This window comes from Chelmon rostratus, chromosome 20, assembly GCF_017976325.1.
Source record: "Chelmon rostratus isolate fCheRos1 chromosome 20, fCheRos1.pri, whole genome shotgun sequence".
NCBI lineage: Eukaryota > Metazoa > Chordata > Actinopteri > Chaetodontiformes > Chaetodontidae > Chelmon > Chelmon rostratus.
The window spans coordinates 11360225-11385074 of record NC_055677.1 but is presented as its reverse complement, the minus strand read 5'-3'; the positions used below and the strand labels follow the sequence as shown (position 1 = coordinate 11385074).

At 42.9% G+C, this 24850-nt stretch overlaps 2 protein-coding genes across 6 annotated transcripts in view; both read left to right on the top strand.

The window, feature by feature from the left end:
• The first annotated feature begins 492 nt into the window (after positions 1 to 492).
• tram1 (translocation associated membrane protein 1) lies at positions 493 to 6842 on the top strand. The gene is made up of 11 exons (XM_041961241.1): positions 493 to 788; positions 2377 to 2440; positions 3495 to 3613; positions 3691 to 3807; positions 3898 to 3956; positions 4111 to 4195; positions 4423 to 4493; positions 4633 to 4737; positions 4843 to 4986; positions 5288 to 5439; positions 5579 to 6842. Exons 1-11 carry the CDS (start codon positions 666 to 668, stop codon positions 5647 to 5649), a joined length of 1110 nt encoding a protein of 369 aa, XP_041817175.1. The 5' UTR covers positions 493 to 665; the 3' UTR covers positions 5650 to 6842.
• Positions 6843 to 8653: 1811 nt separating this feature from the next.
• ncoa2 (nuclear receptor coactivator 2) overlaps positions 8654 to 24850 on the top strand; it is a 51629-nt gene continuing 35432 nt past the window's right edge. For 2 of the 5 annotated variants that reach the window (XM_041961470.1, XM_041961466.1), the window contains exons 1-2: positions 8654 to 8777; positions 22522 to 22607. The gene's annotated coding sequence lies outside the window, so the exon portion shown is untranslated. Of the gene's footprint in view, positions 8778 to 10124; positions 10242 to 22521; positions 22608 to 24850 lie in introns of those variants that run through there. The other 3 variants (XM_041961468.1, XM_041961467.1, XM_041961469.1) reach the window with 3 other exon arrangements.

Here is a 24850-nt window from a genome sequence, read left to right as displayed (position 1 = left end):
CAAGATCTCCACATTGTAATATACTTTTCACATTGTCCTTAGTTCAAGAATCTAACAAAAAAACCTATTTGAAAAACCCACTGACTGTGATACAAGGGAAGTGCAGAAATGCTAACTCATTTCCGTCTCTTTTTAAGGTCTGATTCATGCAGCACTCTGTTAACACTAGTTCAACAGACAGATATGAGAGTATATTCCTCAAAATGTTAACCTATTGTTTAATCCACTATAATGTGTGTCAACGGTGGACAAGCCTGGAGACGGAATAAATGCAGCTTAAACTAGTAACTCCAAAAAAAGAAATCTCATTGAGATACACAGCAAGTGGGAAAAAATACAGTATTTATAGGCAAATGGGCTGCAGTCGTCCTTTAAGATAAAACGCTGTCATACTCCACACCTCCAGGTGGCGATAGAGAGCGTCGGCGCTTTCTCTCCTGTACGTAAAGGATCTCGTTGGTCAGGCGCAGCGGCTCTCTCGCCGTGGACCCTCCCACCAGCAGAAGAGTGACACGCCAGGTTCAATTGCTGCCTGGCCCTTTGCTTGTAGGAAGCAGGAGGGAGCTTTGAGCGTCCTCGCAAGGAAGGATAATAAAAATATAACCTGATAGAGACCGATCACGTCCGCGCTGCGCCAAACGAAAGTTGGGCCGAGTCGTTTCGAGATGGGGATCCGAAAAAAGACCAACAAGAACCCGCCGGTGCTGAGCCATGAGTTTGTCATCCAGAACCATGCAGATATTGTTTCCTGTGTTGCTATGGTGTTCCTCCTCGGGCTGATGTTTGAGGTGAGTCCCGTCCACATGTTGAATGGGGTTTCATCGCGGGGTCATGCGGGGACGCTCGGCCGGACCGGCTGCTGGTAGACAGGATGCCGAATACTCCCCATCTGTTCCCCCTGGAAACTGACATGGCTGTCTGATCTGTTCTCCACTCCACTTCCTCCCGTTATCGAAAGTTTTCTGTGCGCGATGGCCTCGCTTTTTTCATACTGCGAGGTCGACTCAGCCAGGTAACCTGGCGCTCGGTTTTCACGCATCCCAGTCGTGCCTGGATGAAAGGGATGTGGGAAGTAGTGTCCACTTTCCATCTGGCTGCTTCGCATGTTGAAAGCGCTATTTGAAATCACTCGTCCTCAGGCCTGCGGTTTCATCTTAAAAAACAAAGTTTTCATGTGCAACAGAATTAATAGAAACGTCTCATCACGTCGCAGATGTGGAGTTTTGCGTCAATCTCGCGGGTTACAGTGTTGTGCAACCTTCTGGACTTGGGTTAGTTTATGCTTAGATGTGTTACGTGGCAATCATACAACGGCTGAGAGGGCTGTCATCACAGAAACCCGCTTGCACCCAAAACTGGAAGTTGTCCTTGGAGCTCGGCAGCGTTTTGAATGTAACTCGACGCTGCGGGCCGACAAACCGGACCCCGTCTACGAAGTCCGTCTCTGTGCTTCAAGCTGCTCTACTTTCACACACGTTTATGCTTCGTTTTCAAGCATGTTTCATCCTTAGGGGGAAAAAGCAGCGCCATTAGCGCCACCGAGGCGATAGTTTCAACTACTTCCGGTGTTTGTTTTACAAAATAAAATTAATTTAACAGCAGCTTTTGCAGCGTTCGTGTTATATCGTAATGGTAGCATAAACATACTCGAAATAATGGCCATTTATAACAATTTAAATAAGCTGTGAATATTTTTGTGTGTATTTAATTTCAATGTGTTGTCCACGCAGACCTTTTGTTGTGAAGGGGGGGTAGGCAACGTCCTATTTTCATCTGCCAATTCGTCTGACTTGATGCAGCTCTACTCGCTGCTCCTGCAGTACGTTTACATGGCTGGATTACGTTTAATTGGCCGTCACACATCAGTCATGTTGCCCTTATACAATTATAATACTGTTTCATTATGATCTGCAAAGGTAATTTCTTATGCAACTCATGTATTCCTAAATCCACTGTATTTATTATACTCCTAAAACCTCCTAAAGAAGGAGTTGGAAGTGCTTTATCACACCTTTCACTCTTAACAAACAATAATATTGCATAATTCCCATCTGGTCTGATACTTTTGGTTTATCTTTGTCTGCTATCATCCTAAAATGGCTGTAATATATTGCTGATATTAAACATCCAGTAACTTTTACACCAATATGTTACTTTACTTCAGTTTTCATATGTAAGTTACAGCTGCAATTACTGCATTATTAGTATTGCAGGGAATCCTTGCTATATAAATGCAGCACACCAAGTTTTAGTGTGCATAAAGTCAAGTAGCTCTAACCTGTTTAATTAGACAGTGAAAATGCAAGTGGATTGGACCTTATTTAAATGTGCACGTGTGCAGGCTCTCATTACTGATCCCTTTTTCTGCATCCACAGGTCACCTCAAAGTTTGCAGTGTTGTTCATAACTGTGCAGTACAATGTCACCATATCAACAAATGGTAAGTTAAGGATTAAATTGCCGTGTTAAGACACACTGTGAGAGCAGATGATGGTGTGTGAACGTGTTCAAAATGAATACAGCAAGTTTAGGCTTTAACGCACACTGCAGTATTTCCGTAGGTTTGTCTGGCTGGAAGCCTCTCATTTGGATTCTGGAGCGGTACTTGCGTGGCCTTACACAAACCCATTTGAGAGCTCTTTTTTTCCCCCTTTGCAGCTAAATTTAGTCTGCCTGATTTATAAAGTTCTCTTGTGGCAAGGTTGTGCCGGGTGAATTTGGGCTAAGGTGTAATATAGGCCTCTCAATTCAAGTCCTGCTCGTTCCAAGGTTAACGGTTTCTTTGCCAACTTCAGATACTGTTGAAGGAATGTTCGACCTCAGAGCTTTTTGTACTGGATGCTGCCAGCTGTTGATTCAGTTCTTATCTGAGAGACCTCACCACTCACTGAGCACTGTTACTTATTTACAGCGTTTGTCAAATAAGGCAAATAGCACGCAGCGCCTAAATCTCTCTGTAGATGTGCAAATTCAATAACACCATTGTACTTTTTCTTTGCCTTTGCTGGCTTTTACAAATGATTCGATTGATTTCTTTATGTGGTTGCGTTATGTGGTACCACTCAGGCTTTCCCAAGCTGTTTGCTGCAGAGTGTGTTCCTGTTGCATCGTCTCTCTCTGCTACATCTCATCTCATTGTTCGCAGTGTTTCGCAATTCACACATACCAAGTTGGAGGCTGTATAGGTGACACACAACTTTAGAAAGACAGAGGAGGCTTTGTGCTAAGACAGTCAATGACTCGCTAATCCAAACACCTCACCACAGGAATTAAGGCTATTAAACATATGAATCACTTGTCTGAATTAAATTTGGCGGTTCATGCATCAAAACCTGCATGAACTGGGCACAGCTGACGTGTGTGTGTGTGTGTGTGTGTGTGTGTGTGTGTGTGTGTGTGTGTGTGTGTGTGTGTGTGTGTGTGTGTGTGTGTGTGTGTGTTTTTTAAATCACGGTTTTTGTGATGACTGTGTGACCTCTATGTGTGCTACAAAGGCCCAGATGAGACAGCTGTGAACCACTTCCACCACGGCATCAAGGACCTGGCCACTGTCTTCTTCTACATGCTGGTGGCCATCATCATGCATGCCATCATCCAGGAGTACGTGCTGGATGTAAGTCAGACACACACAAGCGCACAGGCTTCGATCTTGCACGGTTCTGCGTTGTTTATCGTTGTTCATCTTTGCAGAAGATCAACAGGAAGAAGCACTTCTCCAAAACCAAGCACAGCAAGTTCAACGAATCGGGCCAGCTCAGCGCCTTCTACTTATTCTCCTTCGGCTGGGGCGCGAGCATCCTGCTTTCTGTGCGTACAGTAGCTGAGCTGTTCTTCTTGACATATGTTTTAATCCCCTAAACTGCCCATGAGTGTATTTACATGCTTCTTTGTTCTTAGGAAAACTTCCTGTCCAATCCGGTCACCCTGTGGGAGGGTTATCCCCATACACTGATGCCGTAAGTCGTCGTGTTGCATGTGATGCTGAGCGTTGCGGTTTAAATAGACAAGAAAACCTGTCACATACGTTACTTTATTGGTTATTTTATAAGAGCTTCAAGTGTGGCTCTGAATTATGAAAACTTTTCATTTATAACTCCTGATTTCCTCCAGATTCCAGATGAAATTCTACTTCATTTGTCAGCTGGGCTACTGGTTACACGCTCTCCCAGAACTGTATTTCCAAAAGACAAAGAAGGTAAGTAAGTGTGCGCATGTGGGTGTGTGTGGTGGGCCCATCGTTTTGGAATAGTCTGACGTACAGTAGCTTGTGTTTGGACCCTGAGGCTATATCCTGTTTGACTTCCTCAGTCGTGTTGCATTGTTTCAACGAATCATACTCCTCTTAATTCTACATGCGGAGCCACGCTGCTGTAAATATTTTGACCATTTTTGGGCCTCCCATCCTTTGTGTTTACTGTTTAGGAGGATATTCCGCGCCAGCTTGTGTACATCTTCCTGTACCTGGTCCACATTGCCGGCGCCTACATTCTGAAGTAAGAACCGCCACTTAAGAAAGCCTAAAATTATGTGTGTGTCTGTGTGAGTGTGTGTTTGTACACTGGCAGTGCACCCCCCTTGTGTTGTTCCCATCAGTTGGAATAAAGGGGAATCACGTCTCCTTGTGCCTTTCAGTCTGAACCGCCTGGGTCTGGTCCTGCTGGTGTTGCACTACTTTGTCGAGCTCCTGTTCCACGTTTCCCGCCTGGTCTACTTCAGCAACGAGAACAGACAAACTGGGTGAGTTGTCACGTGCAGCACTAATGGTTTCAGATTTTTAATGGGCTGCATTAGGAATCACTGATGGGAGAAGTCTCAAATCACGGTCACTCGCCTGTCTTCCAGTTTCACCATATGGGCCGTCTTGTTTGTCCTTGGACGGCTGCTCACCCTGTCCCTGTCTGTCCTCACCGTGGGCTTTGGCCTCGCCACGGCTGAAAATCAAGGCTTTGATTTGGCTGCAGGAAACTTTAATGTTCTTTTTGTTCGGTAAGTGCCTAAAACGTCATATAAAACTTATAACAGAAATGAAGTGGTTTTGTTCTGGTCTGAAAATCTGCAAGCAAAATCAACATTCGCCAAGCCACAAAAAAAGCATGATTAGAGTCACGTTTCAGACATTGTGTTGAGATTTGCTGCACGGCTGCAGTGGAGTAGGCTATCAATCCGTATTGCTTTGTCTCAGTTATTTAAGTTATTGAAACATATTTTGTGATTGTAAGAAACTAAGAAAACTGTGCTTTAAAGAAAGGTTTTGTTTTAATTACTGACTGTCTCTCCTCTGTCTTAGGATAACTGTCCTGGCCGCCATCTGCCTCACTCAGGCCTTCATGATGTGGAAATTTATCAACTTCCAGCTGCGCCGGTGGAGAGAGCATGCCCAGGCTCAGACCTTGAAAAAGAAACAAGTTCCCTCCAAGAGCAAATCAAAGAAAGACAAAGGTGAGCGACGAGCGCAAAGCTCTGAACATTTCCCCAACAATAAAATGCATGTCAAAACAACGTAATGCTGCATTTCTCCTAAGACATAACGACAATTAGTGACTGAAATGTTAATAATTTGGATGTGACTTGTTTTTAGCCAATGGAGTAAACGGAGTGAACTCCCACGGAGCTGATTCACCAAGAGCACGAAAAGAGAAGTCATCATAAATACATTCCCCTCAGCCCCCTCTATCACCTCCCTCTCAAAGAACCACCTTCCCGCGCGTGGCTGCGTCTGACCAACACCTCCTCCAGCTCCTCCGCCACGATATGCATTTTCAGCTCCCACACAGGACTGACCTCCCAGGTGGACCCTCTCCCCCCCAACCAGGACCAGAATGCATTATTCAGCTTTACTTGTTGTCCGGCGCGCCTTGATTTAAGAATCATTGCCCTGCTGTGCCATTTCCGAATGAAAAAAGAAAACAAATTGAGAAATAAACTACGAAAAAAGACCTTATTTAAGAAGTGCCTATTGATACAGATTGTTTTGTACAGGGTGTGTAATTTTAAAATTTCAGGAATGATGATTTCAGTGTTTAATGTTCCTCCAAAGTCAGGTCATTTCATGCTTTTTCCTAAATACTGTGTATTCCAGCTTGTTTTATTTCCCTTTTTTTTTCCTCTTATAGTTGTAACTGCTAGTCCAGCTCCTCTCCTCTGCCACTGACTCCTGCCCCTCTTTCGAGGGTTTTTGTAAACATTGTATGGAGTTTATTTCCTCATAATATCTCCTATTTTTTCATGAGTGAAGTCTTCTTGTAAGCTCTATCATCAGGATATGACTAGGTTCACAGCCCAGACTGTTCAAACTTACACAGCAAGACATTATTAGAATGTTTCCACCACGTCGATGGCCAAAAGATGGAAAGCGAAACAGAAGACGAGCGTTTTCGATATCCACTAATGGACTGAAAAGGGAAGTGTGTATGAAAGCAGCCGAGGACAACAGACACCTCACGCTGTAATACTGTAAGTGGATTCACAGTCCACAGTTCAGTGTTGTGCAAAACTGCCCTGCGATCTGATGTAGCATTTAATTATTGGCGTTCAGAGCGGCTTTGCAGTCACAACAGAACACGTTCCTTCCCATGAAGTCAGTCTGTTATAGCTGTGTCTGAAACACTGCTGATAGATGAACACGCCTCATCTGTTAGATTTGAGTGATGTGAGATAACTTTTTGGAAAAGGACAAAATCAGGCAATTAGTGAGCTTGATTGAATCAGTGTCTTGTATGGTCCCTCCTTATTTGATGTTTAAGCAGAATGGGTTTTCTGTATTTGTTTGGCCTTGAATATTATTGCCTACATTAAAAATGTCTGCAAGACTTGTTGGAAAAGCACAGACTGGGAATGAGAAATATTTTGTTTGGCCTGTTTTTTCCCCACTTACCCACTATTAACTGTGCCAAATGAGCCTGATGCTACATGCCTTGTACCTACATGCCATAAACTTAATCTGCAGAGCTATGGAGTGCAGTCAGCTCTATTGTAAGAATCAACCACCTAACACTGGCTTTTACTAAAGAATAAACCCATTGACTAATTTTAGGAACACAGTAGTGAGTCATGGTTGTCTCCGGCAGTGTACAGCAGTGTTTGTGGTTTTCTCAACTTGTCCCGAGGCTTTATCCTACAAAAGAATAAACTGTGCCATCAGAATTGTTGTATTGTGCTGATAATAATAGTCGATTTTAATTTATAGCCCAATTTCACACATTTGTGTCAAGGGGCTTCACCATCTGTACAGCATGTGACATCCTCCATCCTTTGATTCTGATAAGGAAAAATTAGAGCATCCAAGGTGGGATCCCTCTTCTTTTTTCTGTTCACATTCTAACTTTTGACTGAAGAAGCAGGCTCCAAGTAACAAGCAAAAATAACATGTACACTGAGTGTTTCGCAGCCTTCTCCACACTGCCAGGAATTGAATTAAGTGCTGGAGCCTTAAGTTATTTATTATTTTGTTTGTCTAATAGTCAAGTTTAAACATTTTCAGTAAAAAAAAAGAAACAAACACTGAAAATAGCTAGTAAAATATAAAGCTTTTGTAGGATTTTAGTCTTGGAATGAACTCGCTCCAGATTGCTTTAAAAAAAAAAAAAACTTTGTTTTTGAGAGGAAATATTTTCTCTGTACTGAGTAGAGCACTGTCCTGAACAGAGGCTGCCCTCAGGTAAACAACATACAATAAAGTCCCCATCCAACGGCAGCAAGTGCGAGAAAAAAAAACGAAACAAATGGCGGATTGTGTGGCTGAACGTGTCCACATGGAGTTTCTCTTCTTCTTCACCCAGGCTCACGAAAGCATGTGAAACCACCCTGCTGCTGTTCGGCCTGTCCGCCGCTTGGTGGCGGCGTTGCACAAGTTTTAGCTGAAAGCACACTCAGCCTGCGTGATCTATGGATAGTTGACCACAGTAAATCAAGGTGGCTACATAAGTAGGACACACTCAATTATGATATGTCTAAAGCTTGTAGTGTTAGTTTTCCGCTCGTCTTTTAATAAAAAAATAAAAATACGTGGCTGTGTGCTGAAAAATCTCGCCCAGATATTGCACATTTTTTCCTCATCGCCGTCTCGTGTCCCAGTGATAAGTGTTATAGCAAGTGTAGCATTTTAAAATTAACTAGGCTAGACCGAAATAGAACTTTTAGATGTGTGATTAAGAGAAACAAAAACTACATTCCTTGTACCTGTGCCTTTCTTTTTTTCTTTTACTTGCAGCAGAGTTCATACATCATTTTAAAATTTAAAGGCTGACATACATCTTTATGGCCTTTAATAAACATTCATCTAGACAAGCAGTATTCCCTCAGGTGCAGATGTGCTGGTGTAACGTGTAAAACACTTATTTTCTATATTGAGAAACCTAAGTTGGGATGGGGGTCTTATTGTAGTTTGCCCACCTTTTGAATCACGACCGTAACATATATTCAAATATTAGTTAATGACATTCGTGACACGGTGGTGCTTTCAAGTGACTCTCAGCGGCTGTCAATTTAAATGTCGACAAATTAATTCTGTTCAGTACCGTATCATCCTAACAGGTAAGTCGTGTTTCTCACGAGCCCCGGTGGTAACTGAGCGGATACTGCTGGAGCCCCGTGATGTGGTTTGCTGTGGGGGAGGATAGCAGCTACCAGCCAGATAAACACTCAGCATTGGTTTGCACAGCAGGAGTAACATGGCGGCACAGTTAGCCAGCAGAAATGTTGTTTCACTACCGCGAAGGTCAGAGCTGCGCCTCGTAAACGGAATTTAACAGCGAGGACACAGCCGAAAGTATTAAATCGTAAGTAGCCACATGTGTTGGTGCTCCTTGGCGAGACGGGACGTGGTGTTTTCCGTGTGAAATCCATGATCCAATGCGAGGTCTTCAATCTCGGTTGTATGTCTGTCTGGCACAGGCTCTCGCTTCGGCGTTAGCTTATTAGCAAGCGTTAGCTTCTTGGCTAAGCCCGCTGCCTGTGTCAATAGCGTTTTCTGCAGCAAACTCAATTAGACGGCTCGGAGCGAGCTTGCAAGCGAGTTATTGCAATGTTTGTCAGCCGCTTTTATCTGATAGTGGTGTGGTGACACATACGTTTGATGTAAAGTGGTACATAGCGTGCACGATACTTTCATATGTCATTGTTTTTTTTTGTGCTGAGTGAGCGGGTGACCGTGCACACAACACCGGACTAAGTTCGCCAGTACAGCAGGAACGTAGTTAGCATGCTAGCTGTTTAGCTGCAGGCTAGTCTGGTTGAACGTCGTTGTCAGAATACAGCAGAGTCAGGACAGTCCTCACCACCATGTGTTTGAGCGGCCAGTTAACCTTGTTTGTTGTGGTGCTAACCATGCCTGCTTACTACGTGCTGCGTTAGGTAAGTTGACGAAATTTCTGCGTTTGTTCAGGGTGCAGGGACCGCTCTCGTTTTTTTTTTTTTTTTTTGCTGAACTAATGTTTCTCCTCTCTTGTGTTTGGCTGGCGTTGCTGTGCATTGTCGAGGTGCTCCACTTAAATGCTAGTTAGCAGCCAAACTATGATGTGAGCACTTTTGTAACTTTAGAGCTTAAAACGTCTTTTAAAACGCGTTCAGGAAGTTGCCCGTGGACTTAGCTTCACACCAGAAACCCGGACTGTGGCTCCTCACTCGAGATCGGAAGAGGAAAAGTCTGCACAGGGGCTTGCAGTTTGCTGTGGCATTGCTCTGCAAATAACTTAAAATCGCATTGAAAGTAATCGCGTGGACACACAATTTCTAGCGATGCACACATTCTTCATTTCGGAGAGAGGCTGGATGCACTGTGAAAATGTAAGGCGCACATGCAATGTGGAGCTTGTGTGTTGCTCTGTTGTGCTTGAGTTGAGAGTACACTACACTCCTTTTAAGGGCTCTCCTGCTTGACTGATTCAGGACTATACAGGCAGACAGCTTGTGCCATTTCGATGACTGTCAACGCTCCTCTCAGTAATGCAGGAGGAACGCACCCTGTGGAACCAGTTGAGCGGTTTCTGTTGCATCACTCTGCCCACCTGATGGTGCACACTACCCAGGTCACCTCACCAATAGGGGATTTGACATGACATGTTGTCCAGCTGCGGTTTGGCTGCGACTTCAGGGCTCCTGTGCAGATGTGATGTGATGGATTTCAGTCATGTGGACCGGTAGTCATATGCAAAGTAAGCTGCGGAGAAGTTGAGAAGAAACGATGCTTGCATGTGGTTCATATTTATTCTTATCAGCAGCATACTGGAACAAGGCTGGAGCATGTAAGTTAATGAGTTTAAAGACCTGTGTGCATGTGTCGTTTGTTAACCACTTAAAAAAAAAATACTCCCCCTGCCAGCCTGAGCAGCATTGTATCTCCAAGGCACAGTGCCTGAAGGTATTGACTCTTTAATTTTGCGGTGAAACGAAACTCTCAACAAGTATGTGTTTTTGTGGATAACCATTTGTCCTTGGCAGACACGACGAGTCAAAGTGTAAAACATCCTCCTAAACTGATGTGCGATAAGGATACGGTAAACGCGAGTGACGTCTGTGACAACCCTCTAAAAAATGCCGTCCTGTACAGATGCATTCCGACCATATGCAGCATTTCTGTTTGTTTTATGTTATAATTCTCTGTATTAACATTCATAAAACAGGGCTTTTGCCTTTTGCTGGCACACTGAAATATTAGTAATTTTGATTTAGCAGTGCAGAAGAATGAGTGTGTTGGGATGATGACAGTCCAGGAATTCATGCGAGCGTGTATGCAACTATGTGGATGTTTACACAAGGATAACTGACTGGAGGTTTTCTCACAATGCCTTGGCAGAGTTTGCGTAATGGGTGTTACCTCGAAGTCGTTCTCTGCCTGAACACATTGAAAACTACAGCTATAGCAACAGGTGTGTGACAGTGATGCCCAGCTTGTCACGTGATTCGGAAACAATCTTTACATCCATCCCTCACTTGCGGTCTTCTCTCAGTCCGGGCTCCGCTCGACCCTGTAATTTCTCTCACACAAACCCATCTTTCTGTGTTGCTGTTTGGCTTTTTTTTGGTGGCCTCCCATGTTCAGTGCATGTTCATAATTCCAGAAAACAAAGCAGTATTTTCCAGCGCACTTGGATACAAAGCTCTCATCTTGTAATCACTGACTTTTGCCCTGTGATAGGTTGCTTTGTTGCATCACCTGAGTGATACACTAATCATTTGACCCTTGCTCTGCAGTATATGCTGCCAGTTGTTGGGTTGTTGTCTCTCACTGTTGGACTAATGTGATAGTTCAGGAATGTGGTTATACTGCCGCTCCACTATAATTTAATATTTAATGACATTTTTGTATTGTTGCTGGATATACGCTCTGTGATTTATGCAGACTTTCGTGTGTTGTAGTGAGACAATCCTCATAAATGATAATATAACAATAAAAAGAACAGCAGTTAGTTCTTTAAATTCTCTTTTAATATGTGGGGGAGGCTTGTAGTGGGAATTATACCTGTCGTCAATGCTTACTGTTACTTTGAGCACAAAATAAGGAGTGTCATCTAGCTACAACAAATGTGTCAGTGGTATCTGTGGATAATCTGCAGGCTTTGGTCAGTAAATTCAAGTGAAAGACTGATGTTGTGTATCCTGTGTGAATGGACAGCACGACACACAGGTGTTGGGGTGAATACATAAATCAGAAAGCCAGATAATTCTGGCCCATTGTCATCAGGGCATTAAGCTTATTGTACAATCTGAACTTTCTTCAGGCTTGTAACCAAACCCCATTCAAATCATAATCACAAAAGAATTTAGAACGCCTTCAAAACTCACCTCAAGGCTTTTGAACTCATTTAGAGCTGGAACGATTTATCGATTTATCAACTAGTCTATCAATTGAACAATAATCAACAACAATTTTGATGATAATTAATCACTTCCTTCATATTTGAAATTTCCAATTCTATTTTTTTTTCATAGTAAATTATTGAAATTGACTTCTTTGTTATTTGGTCTGCTGGTTGGCCAACTTTGGCTTTAAATATGCCAACAGCTTTATTGATAATGAAAATAATCATTAGTTGCACCCCTTGAAGTCACTACTGGGTCTCATTTGTTTAAATATTTTTAGCAAAATACTAATTTACACTTGAGATCTCACTCTAAAAAGTGCCATGTTGGAGAAATCTGGCTAAATCATGTTAAAGATGATAAATGAATGACAGCAATCCAAGGACCGCTGTTTAATTTATGTCATAAGTCCCTTTTTGAACATGCCACATTTTACTAGTTCACTACTTCGTTCCTCATTTCCACACACTTCTCTTTGCTAACAACATTAAGTTGACTCATTTGACCCAGGCTGGAAAATGACATCCCTGTCTCTGCCGCTTAGTGCAGCCAGTTTCTGAACAGCACCATACCCTTCTGTCTCGCACAGGACCTTTAATGTGTACGCCGGGGCTCCTGTTTAAGAGCAGCGTCAAATGACAACATCCAGCACTGAGAGAGGCTGGCAGGAATCCAGTCGTTCATAAGGATGTTGCAAAGTCTCACTGCACCTTCTCAAATCTGCATGTTCCATTCAAGAGTCCCATTGTCAGGAGAAACTGCAAGGAACATCATGGCCAGAACACTGAAATGATGAGCATTTTCCTGTCTTTATATGTATTTTTAAGTGTAAAAAAAAACAATCTTAAATGATTTAAACAAAACTGGGAGGTAGACTTTGGCTGTGCGATAAGACAAGTCAAACAAATACACAAGAATCCATGTGCCTTCCAGTCAAGTTTAGATGTAGCAGATCAGACTGCATTGTGTTATCTGTCCATCACATGCTGTATAAGGTCCACAGTGTATTCTTGACATGATGCACCGCTCCCCCTGGTATCTGTTTGCCTTGTCTCACTGGGCATCTCACCCTGCTGTCTCTGCGTTTGTGTTGTCATGGAAACAGCAGTGTGACAGGTCCTGGGTGGGCGTGAGGGATGAGCTGTGGGGAAATGGCCAGGTTTTTACAGCAGAGGGAGAGAGGAGAGGAGAGGGGTGGGGGGGGGGGGGGGGGGGGGGGGGGGGGTGGGGGGGGGCGGCAGAGGAGAGGCGTCTAAAGCGAGGCAGGAGATGGTTGATGGAAAGCTGGGAGGGCTTTGACACGGAAGAGGAGGAGCGGGTGTATTTACTCCCCTCTCTGCTTCAAGGCATGTTGTTCTTGTGTTGTTTCGCTGACCTCAAATCAGCCAAGCCATCTATCTGTGCTGAGGGTAGGTCCTGTCTTGTTAACAACAGCCTGTCCTATTTTGGTTTAACTGATTCTGTGTTTTCCAGAAAGCATAGCGCTTGTCATTGAAGGGCTGAAGATTCTGTCAGATATGAGATAAATTACAGGTATAAACTAAATTATGGGGTTTGCCCAGGATCGCTGTTAGTGCTAGAATGATATGGCTAGTTGTATGAATCTGTAATGTTTTTAAAACTGAGATTTGTAACATCACACCGCAGGCCGCCTCGTGCTGTACTGCCATGGAGACTCTACCGGGAGCTCCTAGGATCTTGAGCCTCACAGACAATCCAATGATTTCGACAGTCCACGCTCCTCCACTTATGTAGGTCAGCTACTGCAAAGTGCATATTGATCTCCCAAGCTAAATGATATTGTGGTGTCTACAGCTCATTGGTGAGAAGGTGCCCTCAGCCAGTTAGGCTCGAACAGAGGAGGCAACAGAGGTCACATGACTGTGTGACAATGCTTCTGCAGCTGTTTTCCCTTGTGTTATGAGGCTGGTGTTGCTTTGCTGTACAATATAGTAGCTCAAATAACCTCATTTTTATTTTGGAGGAGCTGGGCTTCCGATGCTCTTTCCACAGTCATCTCTGATCTGATAATGGTGATAAGATGTGTAATTTAAAAAGTACTTATTTAAACACAAATCTTATCAGGTTTCTTATATAAAGGTATAAAAACACTCTCCTCAAGGAATGAGACAGGTAGATGTAGTGGTATTCTCTGAATTGGTGCATGACAGGATGGAGATGATAAAGGTTAGGGAGTGTGCTTTGAAGTCTCAATTTGTGTGAGTGAATTGCATTTCCCTCCGCCGCAGTGTGCTTGTGGCACTGGGTGCTAGCATGTGGTTGGCACCGATCCCACTGCCCAGGGTGGAATCCTTGGCACCGAAGGAGGGAGAGAAAACTTGGATTGAGCAAGCTGCCTGCTGGAGTTGGGTGGGTGGTCCAAGAATATGCAGCGTGAATCAGCCCTGAGAAAATCTAGTACACGGTTTGATTCTGCAATGGAGGTAAACAGCGCTCGCTCACCACCACCAGGCTGGGGTAAGATAGCGCGGAACGACATGTGCAGAGCAGCAGCATTTCTCACTCGCTTGTCATAAAGCCAGAGGAATGTGGGGATTCAGTTTCAGGCTTTTCATTTCTGTACACATTGTGAGGGTCAAACTGTGACCGGCATGATTTCTCGTCCCCTCTCTCCCTCTCTCATTCTCTCTCTCTGTCTCTCGCTCTCTGCTGACTCAGCAGTGTTCCTTCAGTGTCCTATAATATGGTTTTGCTTGCTTTATCTTTACTGTTTTCATCGGGGTAGGGAATCTCCTTAGCTGACCTGTGTTTTCCGTCCATGCTGTACAGCTCAGGTATGCTGTAGGTTACCGCGACTAAATTAAGCACAAAGCCATCAGCCGAAGTACTTGTTTTCCTTTTATTAATCGCTGGGAACATAAAATGTTGCACAGGTTCATGAGCCTCGTATCACGCCCCGTTAACTCCCACATTGAACCATAAATGGTGAGTGAAACGACCAATATGAGTAGGTGAACACGGTGTGCATGTGAATCAGCTCTTCGTTAAGTATTGTACAGTGGCATAGAACAGAGTGTACCAAGTATTTCCCCTCATTTGAGAAGATGTAATCTGAAGGTTATCAGTTTTTATATGATCAATGACTATGTATTAACATCTATACTCACTTTTAATTGGAAAAAAGGTTTTTGAAACTGAGAAGTGTTGATTACAGGGTGGCATGAAGGCTGCACTGGTAGGCCAGTTTCATACCATATACAAAGGGATGGAAATTAACCCGTCATCAATTAATGTACATGATGTAATGTACATGATACAAGTTAATTTCTTATCTACGATATAGAATTCTACTGTATAAGTGTTACTAAGTGTTACTAGTCCCACCCTATTAGTGTTATTGAAATGTATAGTATATAATATTTTGTAAAATTATAATTTTAAAAAACTTACGTTTTAATTCCTTTAAGGGTCATTGTAACTTGTAATAATAATAAGATTGTAATGTTCTAATTCCGTGAAACCTTGATTTTTTTTTCCTCAGATGTTTAGTGTATCGTGACAATATCATGCCAGTGCAGCCCTAGTCGACACCAAACTAGGGAAAATTTGAGTGGCAGTAAAAAGCATCAGTGTTGCAGAATGCAGACATCAAGTGTTTTCCTTCACACGTCAGATGCAATTAGACAGTCAGGGCTCAAGATTCATTTGTACAGAACCCAGGTGTTATATTCATAGATCATATATTTATGACGCTTGCGCCATGCAAGCATGAAGGTTTGGCATTCACTCTCTTTTGCAAGGAGGGCCAACTGATAGAAATACTCTGCACCTGCTGTGCTGATTGTAATGAAGGAATATGTCACCGGAATGCAACAGTGTGGCTCTTGCATGTGTTTTTGGGTAAAAGTGGAGTTTTACAGCGCGGACACGAGACAAAAGCACTGTCAGGCTTTGACCTACCAGGCACCACTTGATAGCAGATAAATGTATTATTGGGATTTAGTTTTTATGGGATCTGTTGATGGTAAGTACATAAAATAAGGCAGATCTTGTCCTCATTATGTGTAGCGGAGAAAGGAAGCGGTTTGGTGACAAACATGCACTACATATGTTTTAGAAATTGAGAGCGCTGACACCACACTATAGAAGGCCAGCTCTTTTGAATGATGGAGATCGTTAAAGATGATGGCTATGTTAGCAAGCCAAAGGCCATTTTTGTCTTTCGCTACAACAGTGAAGAAATAGTTCCTGAGTGTTTAGAAAGATTTTCTTTTCTTTTAAGCATTTTTTCCCAATGATGTGAACAAAACAAGAATTCACACTCGCAAGCGCTGAAATTGTACATAATTGAATTACATTCCCCTTTCAACAGAGCCGCCAAATCACCCATATTTGTCCCACATGGATTATGTGAGCATGCACCTGTTTGTCTGCATGTTAAAGTGCTACCATTCATACCTTTTACTCCAGAGGTTTGTGGTTTTGGCACCTGAAGACGTGAGCCATCAAAACAAAACTGCCTTCCATCTCATTTGGCAGTGGAGTGCAAAACAAAGGCGCTCATTGGAGAGGAGATTACACAAGAGAGGCAGAGCCATGATGTTACGCTGTTGCTCCCGCTACAGAAGCTGACAGACAATATCTTCATTTAAAAGCTCAGCGTACGGGTGGAGTTTGACCTTTAATAGAAATGACGATCGGAGATGAAGAAATTATGAGCGATGTTTGCGAAGTTGCCCAACACTAACTGGCAGACTTTCAGTCACAACAACACGACCACAGTGAACTTTGTGATTACCATCTTTCCATGTACCGTGTGTGCTGGTGGCTATACCAGCATGTAGTAGATGCACATGGCCAGGTAGATGCCACCACTGTGACTGAAATGAAGACCAGAGGGCTTCATGTGTGGTCAGCGCCTACTTTAGATGGAAATTCCTCATTTGTATAAAACCTTGCTGGTAATTCTCAGCATCGCTGTCATTAGCAGCACCTCTTTTTTCCAAACGTTAGACATTTCAACAGATTAATGTCAAATATGGGCGTTGCTATAATCAGTTATTTCACAGCACACCCAATATGAAAAAAAGCATAATTTTTGCTCCTTTGACTGACTCTCTGCCAGCGACTTGCTTTGCTAAATAGCTAAATAAAGGTTAAATGCCCATAGTTGTAGGATCTACCTGACCTGGCTGTCGATGAGTGTTTCAGCAGGGGACTGTAAATGGAGAGTGACCGAGAGACAAAGAGAGGGGGAGAGAAGGCTGCTTCACTTTGCTCTTTGCTCTGTCTGGTCCAATTACATGTTCCTCTGTCAGAGCAGCAGCACTCTTAATCAGGTAATGCTGAGGTTTAAAGGCATCCCCCTAAACGCGCTCCACAGATTATTACCCTGCTCGCACACCAGAGCAGACAAACACTCCGAACCTCGTCCTCTGCCCTGTCTACTCTCCACCGAATTCAAATCCACATCGGTTGTGTTTTGCAGATTCGTCAGACGCTGTGTGTGCGTTGGCCATGAGTCCGAGCATTGGCCTGTCACATTGTCTCAAGTCTTTGGCTGATAAAGTGACATAGTTGTGTCAGCTGATCTCCTCTTCCCCTGCCCTCCGCGCTAACAAGGCACCTCCTTATCCTGAGTGTGCTTCCACTGTACAGCCTCGGGCCTCCACGGGAACTAATTCCCTACAAACTGTGACAAGCAATAAAAGATGGTGGACACACACATACACAGGCACAATAGATACTGTATGCAGCTGACATGCAGAGCAGTCACAAGATGAGCTCCAAATCATCTCAAAAGTATGATACAATCAGCCGTGCACACACATTGTTCTTTCTGCCCACACCCCTTTTTTCACACCCCAACTCTGCATTTCCACGGCTGTTTCAGCGACACACACACATTTGCTTTCTGTTGTCATTTTGACTCACCTTTTAGAAGGCCTCTTATCAGTCTAATTATGTTGCTGAGACACGTTTGGGTTTACTGTCCCTGAGGTCACAGTTGAAGGAGCTGGCTGTTGCTGTTTGAGCAACAGATGTAAGGGCACCTGGCACAGGGTTGCATCTGCACATTGAAATGTGCTGGCACAGTGCCTGAGCGTATTAAATAAGAATTTTATGTGAGGATCTCAGTCTATGCTGATCTCAAAAAGACTACAACTACAAATCTTTAGCAGCCTAATTTTTCCACTAACAGTGAGAAAAAGACTATTAGGAAGAAAAGAAAAGAATATTTTTTATATTTTGTGAGTGGTGGTTGTGTTTGAATCATGTTTGGATTGAAAGCCGTTTACTACAGTCGACTTTTTGCTCGCTTAATGTAAACTCTGATTTTGTCATTGTGTTTTTGGGAATTGGCTTGAAGACTTGAGGTTAGTTTATTCACGTTTTATTGAAATTTGTTTCAAAAGCTGAAAGACCAGTTGTGTGCCTTTTCTGCATATGGTGTTTGCTGATGGGACTCACCGTGCTCTGAGTACAGGCACCATGCTTCATATGCTGTTGAGCTATGAATAATAGAAATATGTTGTCCGTCTTGAGCCGTGAATGTGGTATTGTTGTAGATGTAGATGGATACTTTCTCCAATTGCTTGCGTAAAATTTCTTGCATGCTCACCTTGCTCACTTCGCAGCGTCTGGGAGCTTTACAAACTTATTTTTTGACATCTGTCGTTTTCAGATTCTTAATTTTAAGAATTAAGAAAGCAGTAAGAGTGTCGTTTTTTTCATGTTTTAAAGAAAAAGTCTTTATCTGCTCAGGCTTTTTTCAGCTGTGTTGTGCTTTACAGCTCTACAGTTCAACATCTCCCTGGAGAAACCCAGTACAACCACATTCCTGTAATGTTTGCAAGAGAGCGTCTCCACTGACACAAATGGGTATCAAGTGCCTTGTTCTGGGGCATCCCAACACACGACAGAGGCGGTGAAGTTCTAGTTTTTCCCATGGCCAGTCCATTGGCTTAAATCTGTTGCTATGAGCTTATAAAACAATACTTCTTAACCTTTAAGCTGTCACAAGCCCCATTTGTGATGAAACATATATACATTTGTCACCCTGTGCCTTATACAAATAAAAAAATCTTTGTTTGGCTGAGTAATCTCATTGTGTGGTTTACCACACTTCCTCCTTTGCAGCCCCACCAAGGTGGACCAAAATCAATTGATTATTGGTTAGCAGCAAGAGTGTCTTGGCCCAACCTTGGCGTTGAGTAGAGCTAAAAGGCCAGGTGTTTTCATTAATGTCGACATCAGCCTTGATTCTTATTGAATTGAAGGCCATTAGTGGGCTATTCAGAAGGCACCCAGTAGGGGCTCCATTGGTGTTTAGCCCTTCTGTGACCTGGCCATTATGGTCACTTTCTAGCACATGAACTATCCACCCTTTGTCCTATCTGAACCTGATTAGCCGGCTCATTAGCATTGTTAGCCCAGCCAGGGCAACAAAGCTTTTTGCTCAGAAGCAGCCCATTGCCAACTCTGGGAGACGAAGGGTTACAACTGCTCCCAATGCTTAGCTTTATGCAACATTTCAGCTCACCTCCCGTGATCAATCTTCTGTCAAAAGACATGCCAGTTGACTGGATGAGAGCATCCCAGATTCGTGGCTGGACGAACTTGATGGTGAAACCTGTTGTAGTCATTCAGTCACTTATGGTGCTTTTCTGTGCAGTTTCAGTTCACAAATGTTTTTATTTCACTTTCATTCGACTGGGATTATTTTGTTTTGTCACAAACATCTAAGATAATGTGATGATTTGTACTCTGCAATAAAACTGCCCATCACCAGTTTTGGTTTAATCGGCTATCGTCTGTTTAAGGGGAGCTTGAACTTTTAACCTGATGATCTCTGACCTCCCTTTAAATACCAACAGATGGTTGGACTGTGAGCGTATCGAGCAAATGAGATACTCAGGTTTTAGAGGTGTTGGTGTGCTTCTGTAGCGTGTCTGTATTTCTCTGGCTTCATCTGTCTTTGTCACTTTTCATATTTGTATTGAGCTTTTTTTTATCTTTTGAAACAGGCTTCATCATTAACTTACAAGTAGCTTTATTGATTGTGTCATGCCCGCATTCAGGGTAACATGAAACTCAATTAATGTTGCTGCTAAAGCTCAGTGGCACTCTTGGCAGGGTTGGGTGTTTTTGTTTAGGTCACACCATGTGTCATTCAACACTTCTGTGCCAAGTAGAATAGCGCTTCAAGGAGAGAAAGCTCCTCCAGTCTAAAGGAGCACAGCCTTTTTTCCTGAGGAGGTCTTCTGCTCCAGTGTGTCTAAATGATTTGCACACTTGCATGTATGCATACTTCTGGTGTGACTCGCCACTGGTCTCGGATCACGCCAGCTGGTCCCACCACCCCTAATATAACAGGAAGCACTGGCATTGGCTCCACTGGTCTAATATGCAAGAGGGGTGGTTTGGTGCATTCTTAAACAATAAATGTTGCCCGTATTGACTAACATGGGGCATTAAATTCACAAATCAAAGTATCTGAATTGATGGCGCGCACACCAGGGTCCTGGATGACAGCAGTCAGTTAAAGTGATGGATGTAGTTGGATGTACATATGCTTCGGTATACCTTGTAAGACAACACATGTCTATGCTTCAGGACAACAACTAGCTGCGATTCATTTCTTACTGTTGTACTGCTGATTGAATTTTCTGAGAGGAAATCACCCTCTTTAAGAGCATCTTCTAAGCAGTTCACTTAAATTTCTAAGCAAAAAAAGACTAATTTCATAGTAAAAATTCATCACTTGGATGTTCCTTGGTCCAGTTTGGCCATCTTCAAAATGATCACTGTTAAACTGGTTCAGTAGAGTGTTTTCACACTCTTATTCTGTCACTCAGTCCACAGATCAAGGGCCGGACTGAGACTGAACATGTGACAGCATTAAAGCTCAGAGGAAATTCCTCCAGAGGATGAGAACTAAGAGCCATGCAGGAAAGGGAAAAGGAAAAGAGAAAGGTTGAGTTGAGAAATATGGCGTTATAAAATTTCATTCAATGGATGAGATGGAGTGTATCATTCAAGACATATCAGCTGATTATGCTTTCACTATACTTGATTTTTAGTCCTTTACAGATGCAAAATATAAGTTTTTGTAAGGATTTCATGTTTAAGTTGAAGTTTGGCCACCATCCCCCACTCATCACAGATTTCGGGTTTGTGGCGTGCAGCAGGTCAGAATACTGAAAATCACCGTTCCTCATGGTTTCTAGCTTTGGACTTGTGAAGGGTTCAAAAGGGGAATCGGTTTACTCTCCAGTTATGTCAGCACATGACATCACGTGAGTGCATTCCTCAGCTGGCTCACTTGGCAGGTATTTGGGAGAAATCACCCAGGCCCTGGAGGAGGCTGGCTGGCTCTCCCTCCATCAGGCTACACGCAGTGCAAGACGAGCTCTTCCACAGAAGCCTTTCACTGGGAGCTCTTTTCAGCGCTGCCAAATAGCCGAGCGCAGTCCTTTTTTTGAGCCACCAGTTGCATTTTCTAATTATCCCAAATGGGAATATGATTTAAAATTGAAACTTTTCTCCTTTCTAATTAATTGTGTGCCGTGATTAAAAAGGCACACTGTGTTCCACAATGTAATAGGCTTTGAGGTCCCCAAGGAGATGAAAAGACCCTGTGGGCACTGAACTTGCAGCTCCATGCTAACTTGATGCAAATACTTAGCACAAGATAAGATGACTTGTTGTGAGTTAAAAGCACATTAGCAGTTAACCGACTAGGTGTGACTGTTGAAATAATTGGAGTTAGCTAGTTGTAAAAGGGATTGGCCGTTTGGTGAATGTACTTAAGGTTTGTATTCTATGGACTGATTACAATCACACCTACAATACAAAAGTACAGCATTTTGTGTTGATGGACCTGTTTTCTTTCTAAGTAGCCGTTTTCAACTGTGTATTGAAACTCATGAGTCATGAGTTTACTCAGTAGGGTTTGGCAGTGAAAACTCGCAGTATGATTTGTAATGTGCACGCTGCTACTTTGTTTTTCTCATTTATCTGTGTACGTTTTGTGCAGTTTTTATGGCGGGAGCTTACAGAAATTTAGCTTTTTGTGTAATGATAAAATATGGGCAGCGTGAGGATAAACCCTTTCCTCAGGAAACCTCAGATTTCCATGCGAGCCCAGCTGTCTGTGTCCTCAGTCAAGTGTGCGTGTGTGCGTGGGGAGTGCTATCACTGTGGCTTTTAGAAACATTGTTATGCTGTGACAGTGCATTAAAGCAACACAAGTAAGGACATCAAAAAAATGTCTCTAACATACAGTTTAAACAATTAATGAATTAGGTGATCGAATAATTAATCAGATAATCAGCTGTTTTGATAGTCTGTTCATTCTGAAAGTAAATTTTCATGCAAAATTGCCAAACATTCGGCTCGATTTCCTGCTTTTCTTTCATTCACATGATAGTAAACTGAATCAGGATTTCAGAGAAAACAAGAAATTTGAAGGCAGCACTATGACAAATTTCCTCTTTTTTGACTTTTTATAGACCCAACAGTTCGTCAAGACAGTAGTCAGTAGGTTAATCGATAATATACATTTGTTTCAGCCCTAAAAACCCTAAATATTATCTTCACTTGTCATCATGTAACTATCGTAGTATAAAAATGGCACAGTACATCGCGGCCACAATCTTAAATAATTTCCTTACTATACGCTGTTCTGCCTTTGTGATGAGGGTTGTGCTAATTCACCCTGTGTACCGTACATCCCAATTTTGCTGTTATTTCTTTCAGCAGGAAGAAGTGGATGATGCGTAAAGGTTTCCTAGCATTACCGTCTTGCAGCAATGGCCTGAGGGACTCTCTGGACTGAAACCAAGGTGAGAAGCAAAGCCCCGGCTTTTACGCAACTGTACTGCACAATGTGGCAAAGAGGCACTCCAGTCCAAACACAAGACGACCAACTGCATTGATGATGCAAACACCGAAACTAAAAAAACAACAACTCTAAAAAAAATGTTAAATCTTTTATTTCCTCAAGAAAGATTAGACTTGGCCTTATGTGTGTGCCCTCCTGCAGCATGAGTTTTATTGGCTTGTTTCTCCATCGATGCTAATAATAAGTGCTCCCTGAGCACGCTTTGTATTCTGGTCTGTATCATAGATGATTGCTCTATAAAGGAAGAGCTTTGATGGTGTTTTTTTTTTTTCCACTGCCATTAGATGAGCCACATACACACTTTGTGTACTCGTCAGGATTCAGTTTTTAACCATGTTTGAATCTGAGGGTCTCCCTGATTCGTATTACTGGATGGACATTGCTGAATTCTCCCTCGTTTCCACATAGGCCTTGCTCGACTTTTTCTTTTTCTTTGCACCAAATAGTGTCCAGATCCAGCCGTTTTGTAAAAGCGAGGGCTGTATTCAGTATTCATCCATCTTATGTGTAAAAAAAAAACTTCACTCTCTAAACCACCATTTCTTCTGTGAGGTTCTGTTACTTTACAGGTTACAGTTCAGATGGTGTTGGCCAGAATGTGTCTTTTAGGATTACTGTGTTGCCAACACATCTTACAACACTGTTTTCTGAGTGGATTTATCCCCAAACTAGTTGTTTGCGTTAGCTGACATGACTTGCAGGACTTTCTTTTTAGTAATCCACTAAGCTTTTTTCCTGCTGTATCTGAATATTTGCACCTTTTTTATGGCGCTGTGCCTTCCTCTTTTGCCCTCAACATAACATGAGTCCTCTGATGTACAGTGTGTGTGTTCAGAGTTTCAATCCAATATTTATGCTTTCCTACATATATGCTGACGCAGTGCAAACATAGCTTAAAGTTGACCCACAGTAAAAGAAATGTTGAAGCTAGCTCAGGTTCCTATAGCGTCCTGTAGTGTTTTGTATGTCTGTTGAGAGTTGAGTGTCATGAATAAAATACATTTAAATGCGTTCTCATGTCAGCAGCAACACTTTACAGGCATAGTGAAAAATGCTATTTTTAGAATAAATTTATCATCTTAAAGCAGCCACGGCGTCGGCGTCATTCAGTGAAACTGCCGCCTGGTTTGTGCTGCTCCACAGTTCACTCGCTCCAGTGTAGTAACAGAGCACAACGATGTGTTTGACAGCCAGGAATACCCAGAGCACGATGTGTTACAACAAGCAAAGGATCACAGATGGATGTGGGGCAAAATTGATTAATAATTATGAATTAACAATATCTTGATTGACCCTGATGCAAATCATACATAGAGATCAGATCAGGATGTCCCTATAGTTAACCTTATACAATAATCTGATTTCCACAGTGACATCTGAATCTCCCCTCAGGCAGCGCTCTCAGCCACAGATGAATTGTTGACTAGATTGTTGTGGAGAGGTGCTTATTTATACCAGTTAATCAATTTTTGCCATCCCCGGACTCTTTGTCTTCTCTTCCCCTTCTTGATTCCGGCTCTCCTCTCCCCTCAGCGTCTCTCTCTGACAGCCAGAGCATTCTGTGCTTATTACACAGAAAGCCCTCCCCTTCCTCTCCTGCGACATCCTGAAGTGACTGCCACCGTTAAAGATTCATGAGCGTGATCAGCTTTCAGTAAATGGGGAGTGGGGAGAGGGCCTGGCTCTTAGTTGCACTCTGGCGCTTTAGAGCCATTTCCTTGCAGTGATTCTGGAGTGGACAGACTGTTGAGTGGGACTCTGTAGCAGGCAAGGTGCATATCTCTCTGCGTGCTACGCCAACAGTGGTCTCTTTGTGCGATTGTGTCATTTGAATAAAGTAGATTTGTGCACTTTGTAACCAGAAAAGTGGGGGGCGGTTACGTGTTGTTAAGCTGACTTTGAAGTACACAACAGTAGGCAGGTGATAGAGATAGAGAGTGAGCTGAGAGTTGACTATATGCACTTATATAATGTAGTTCAGTGCTTTAGCAGTGATGTATATGGAATTAGAGTCTCTGAACAGTGAAAATCATGGTCTACTGAACACAACGTCATACACTCAGTGAACCTTCTCTGTGAAAAAGGCCAATGACCTATTTTTGTTCCCTTTGTTTCCTCATCTTCCTCTCACTCTCTCTACACTCTGATGTCTCATTTTCTCCGTGGCCTCGCTCTCTGTCATCG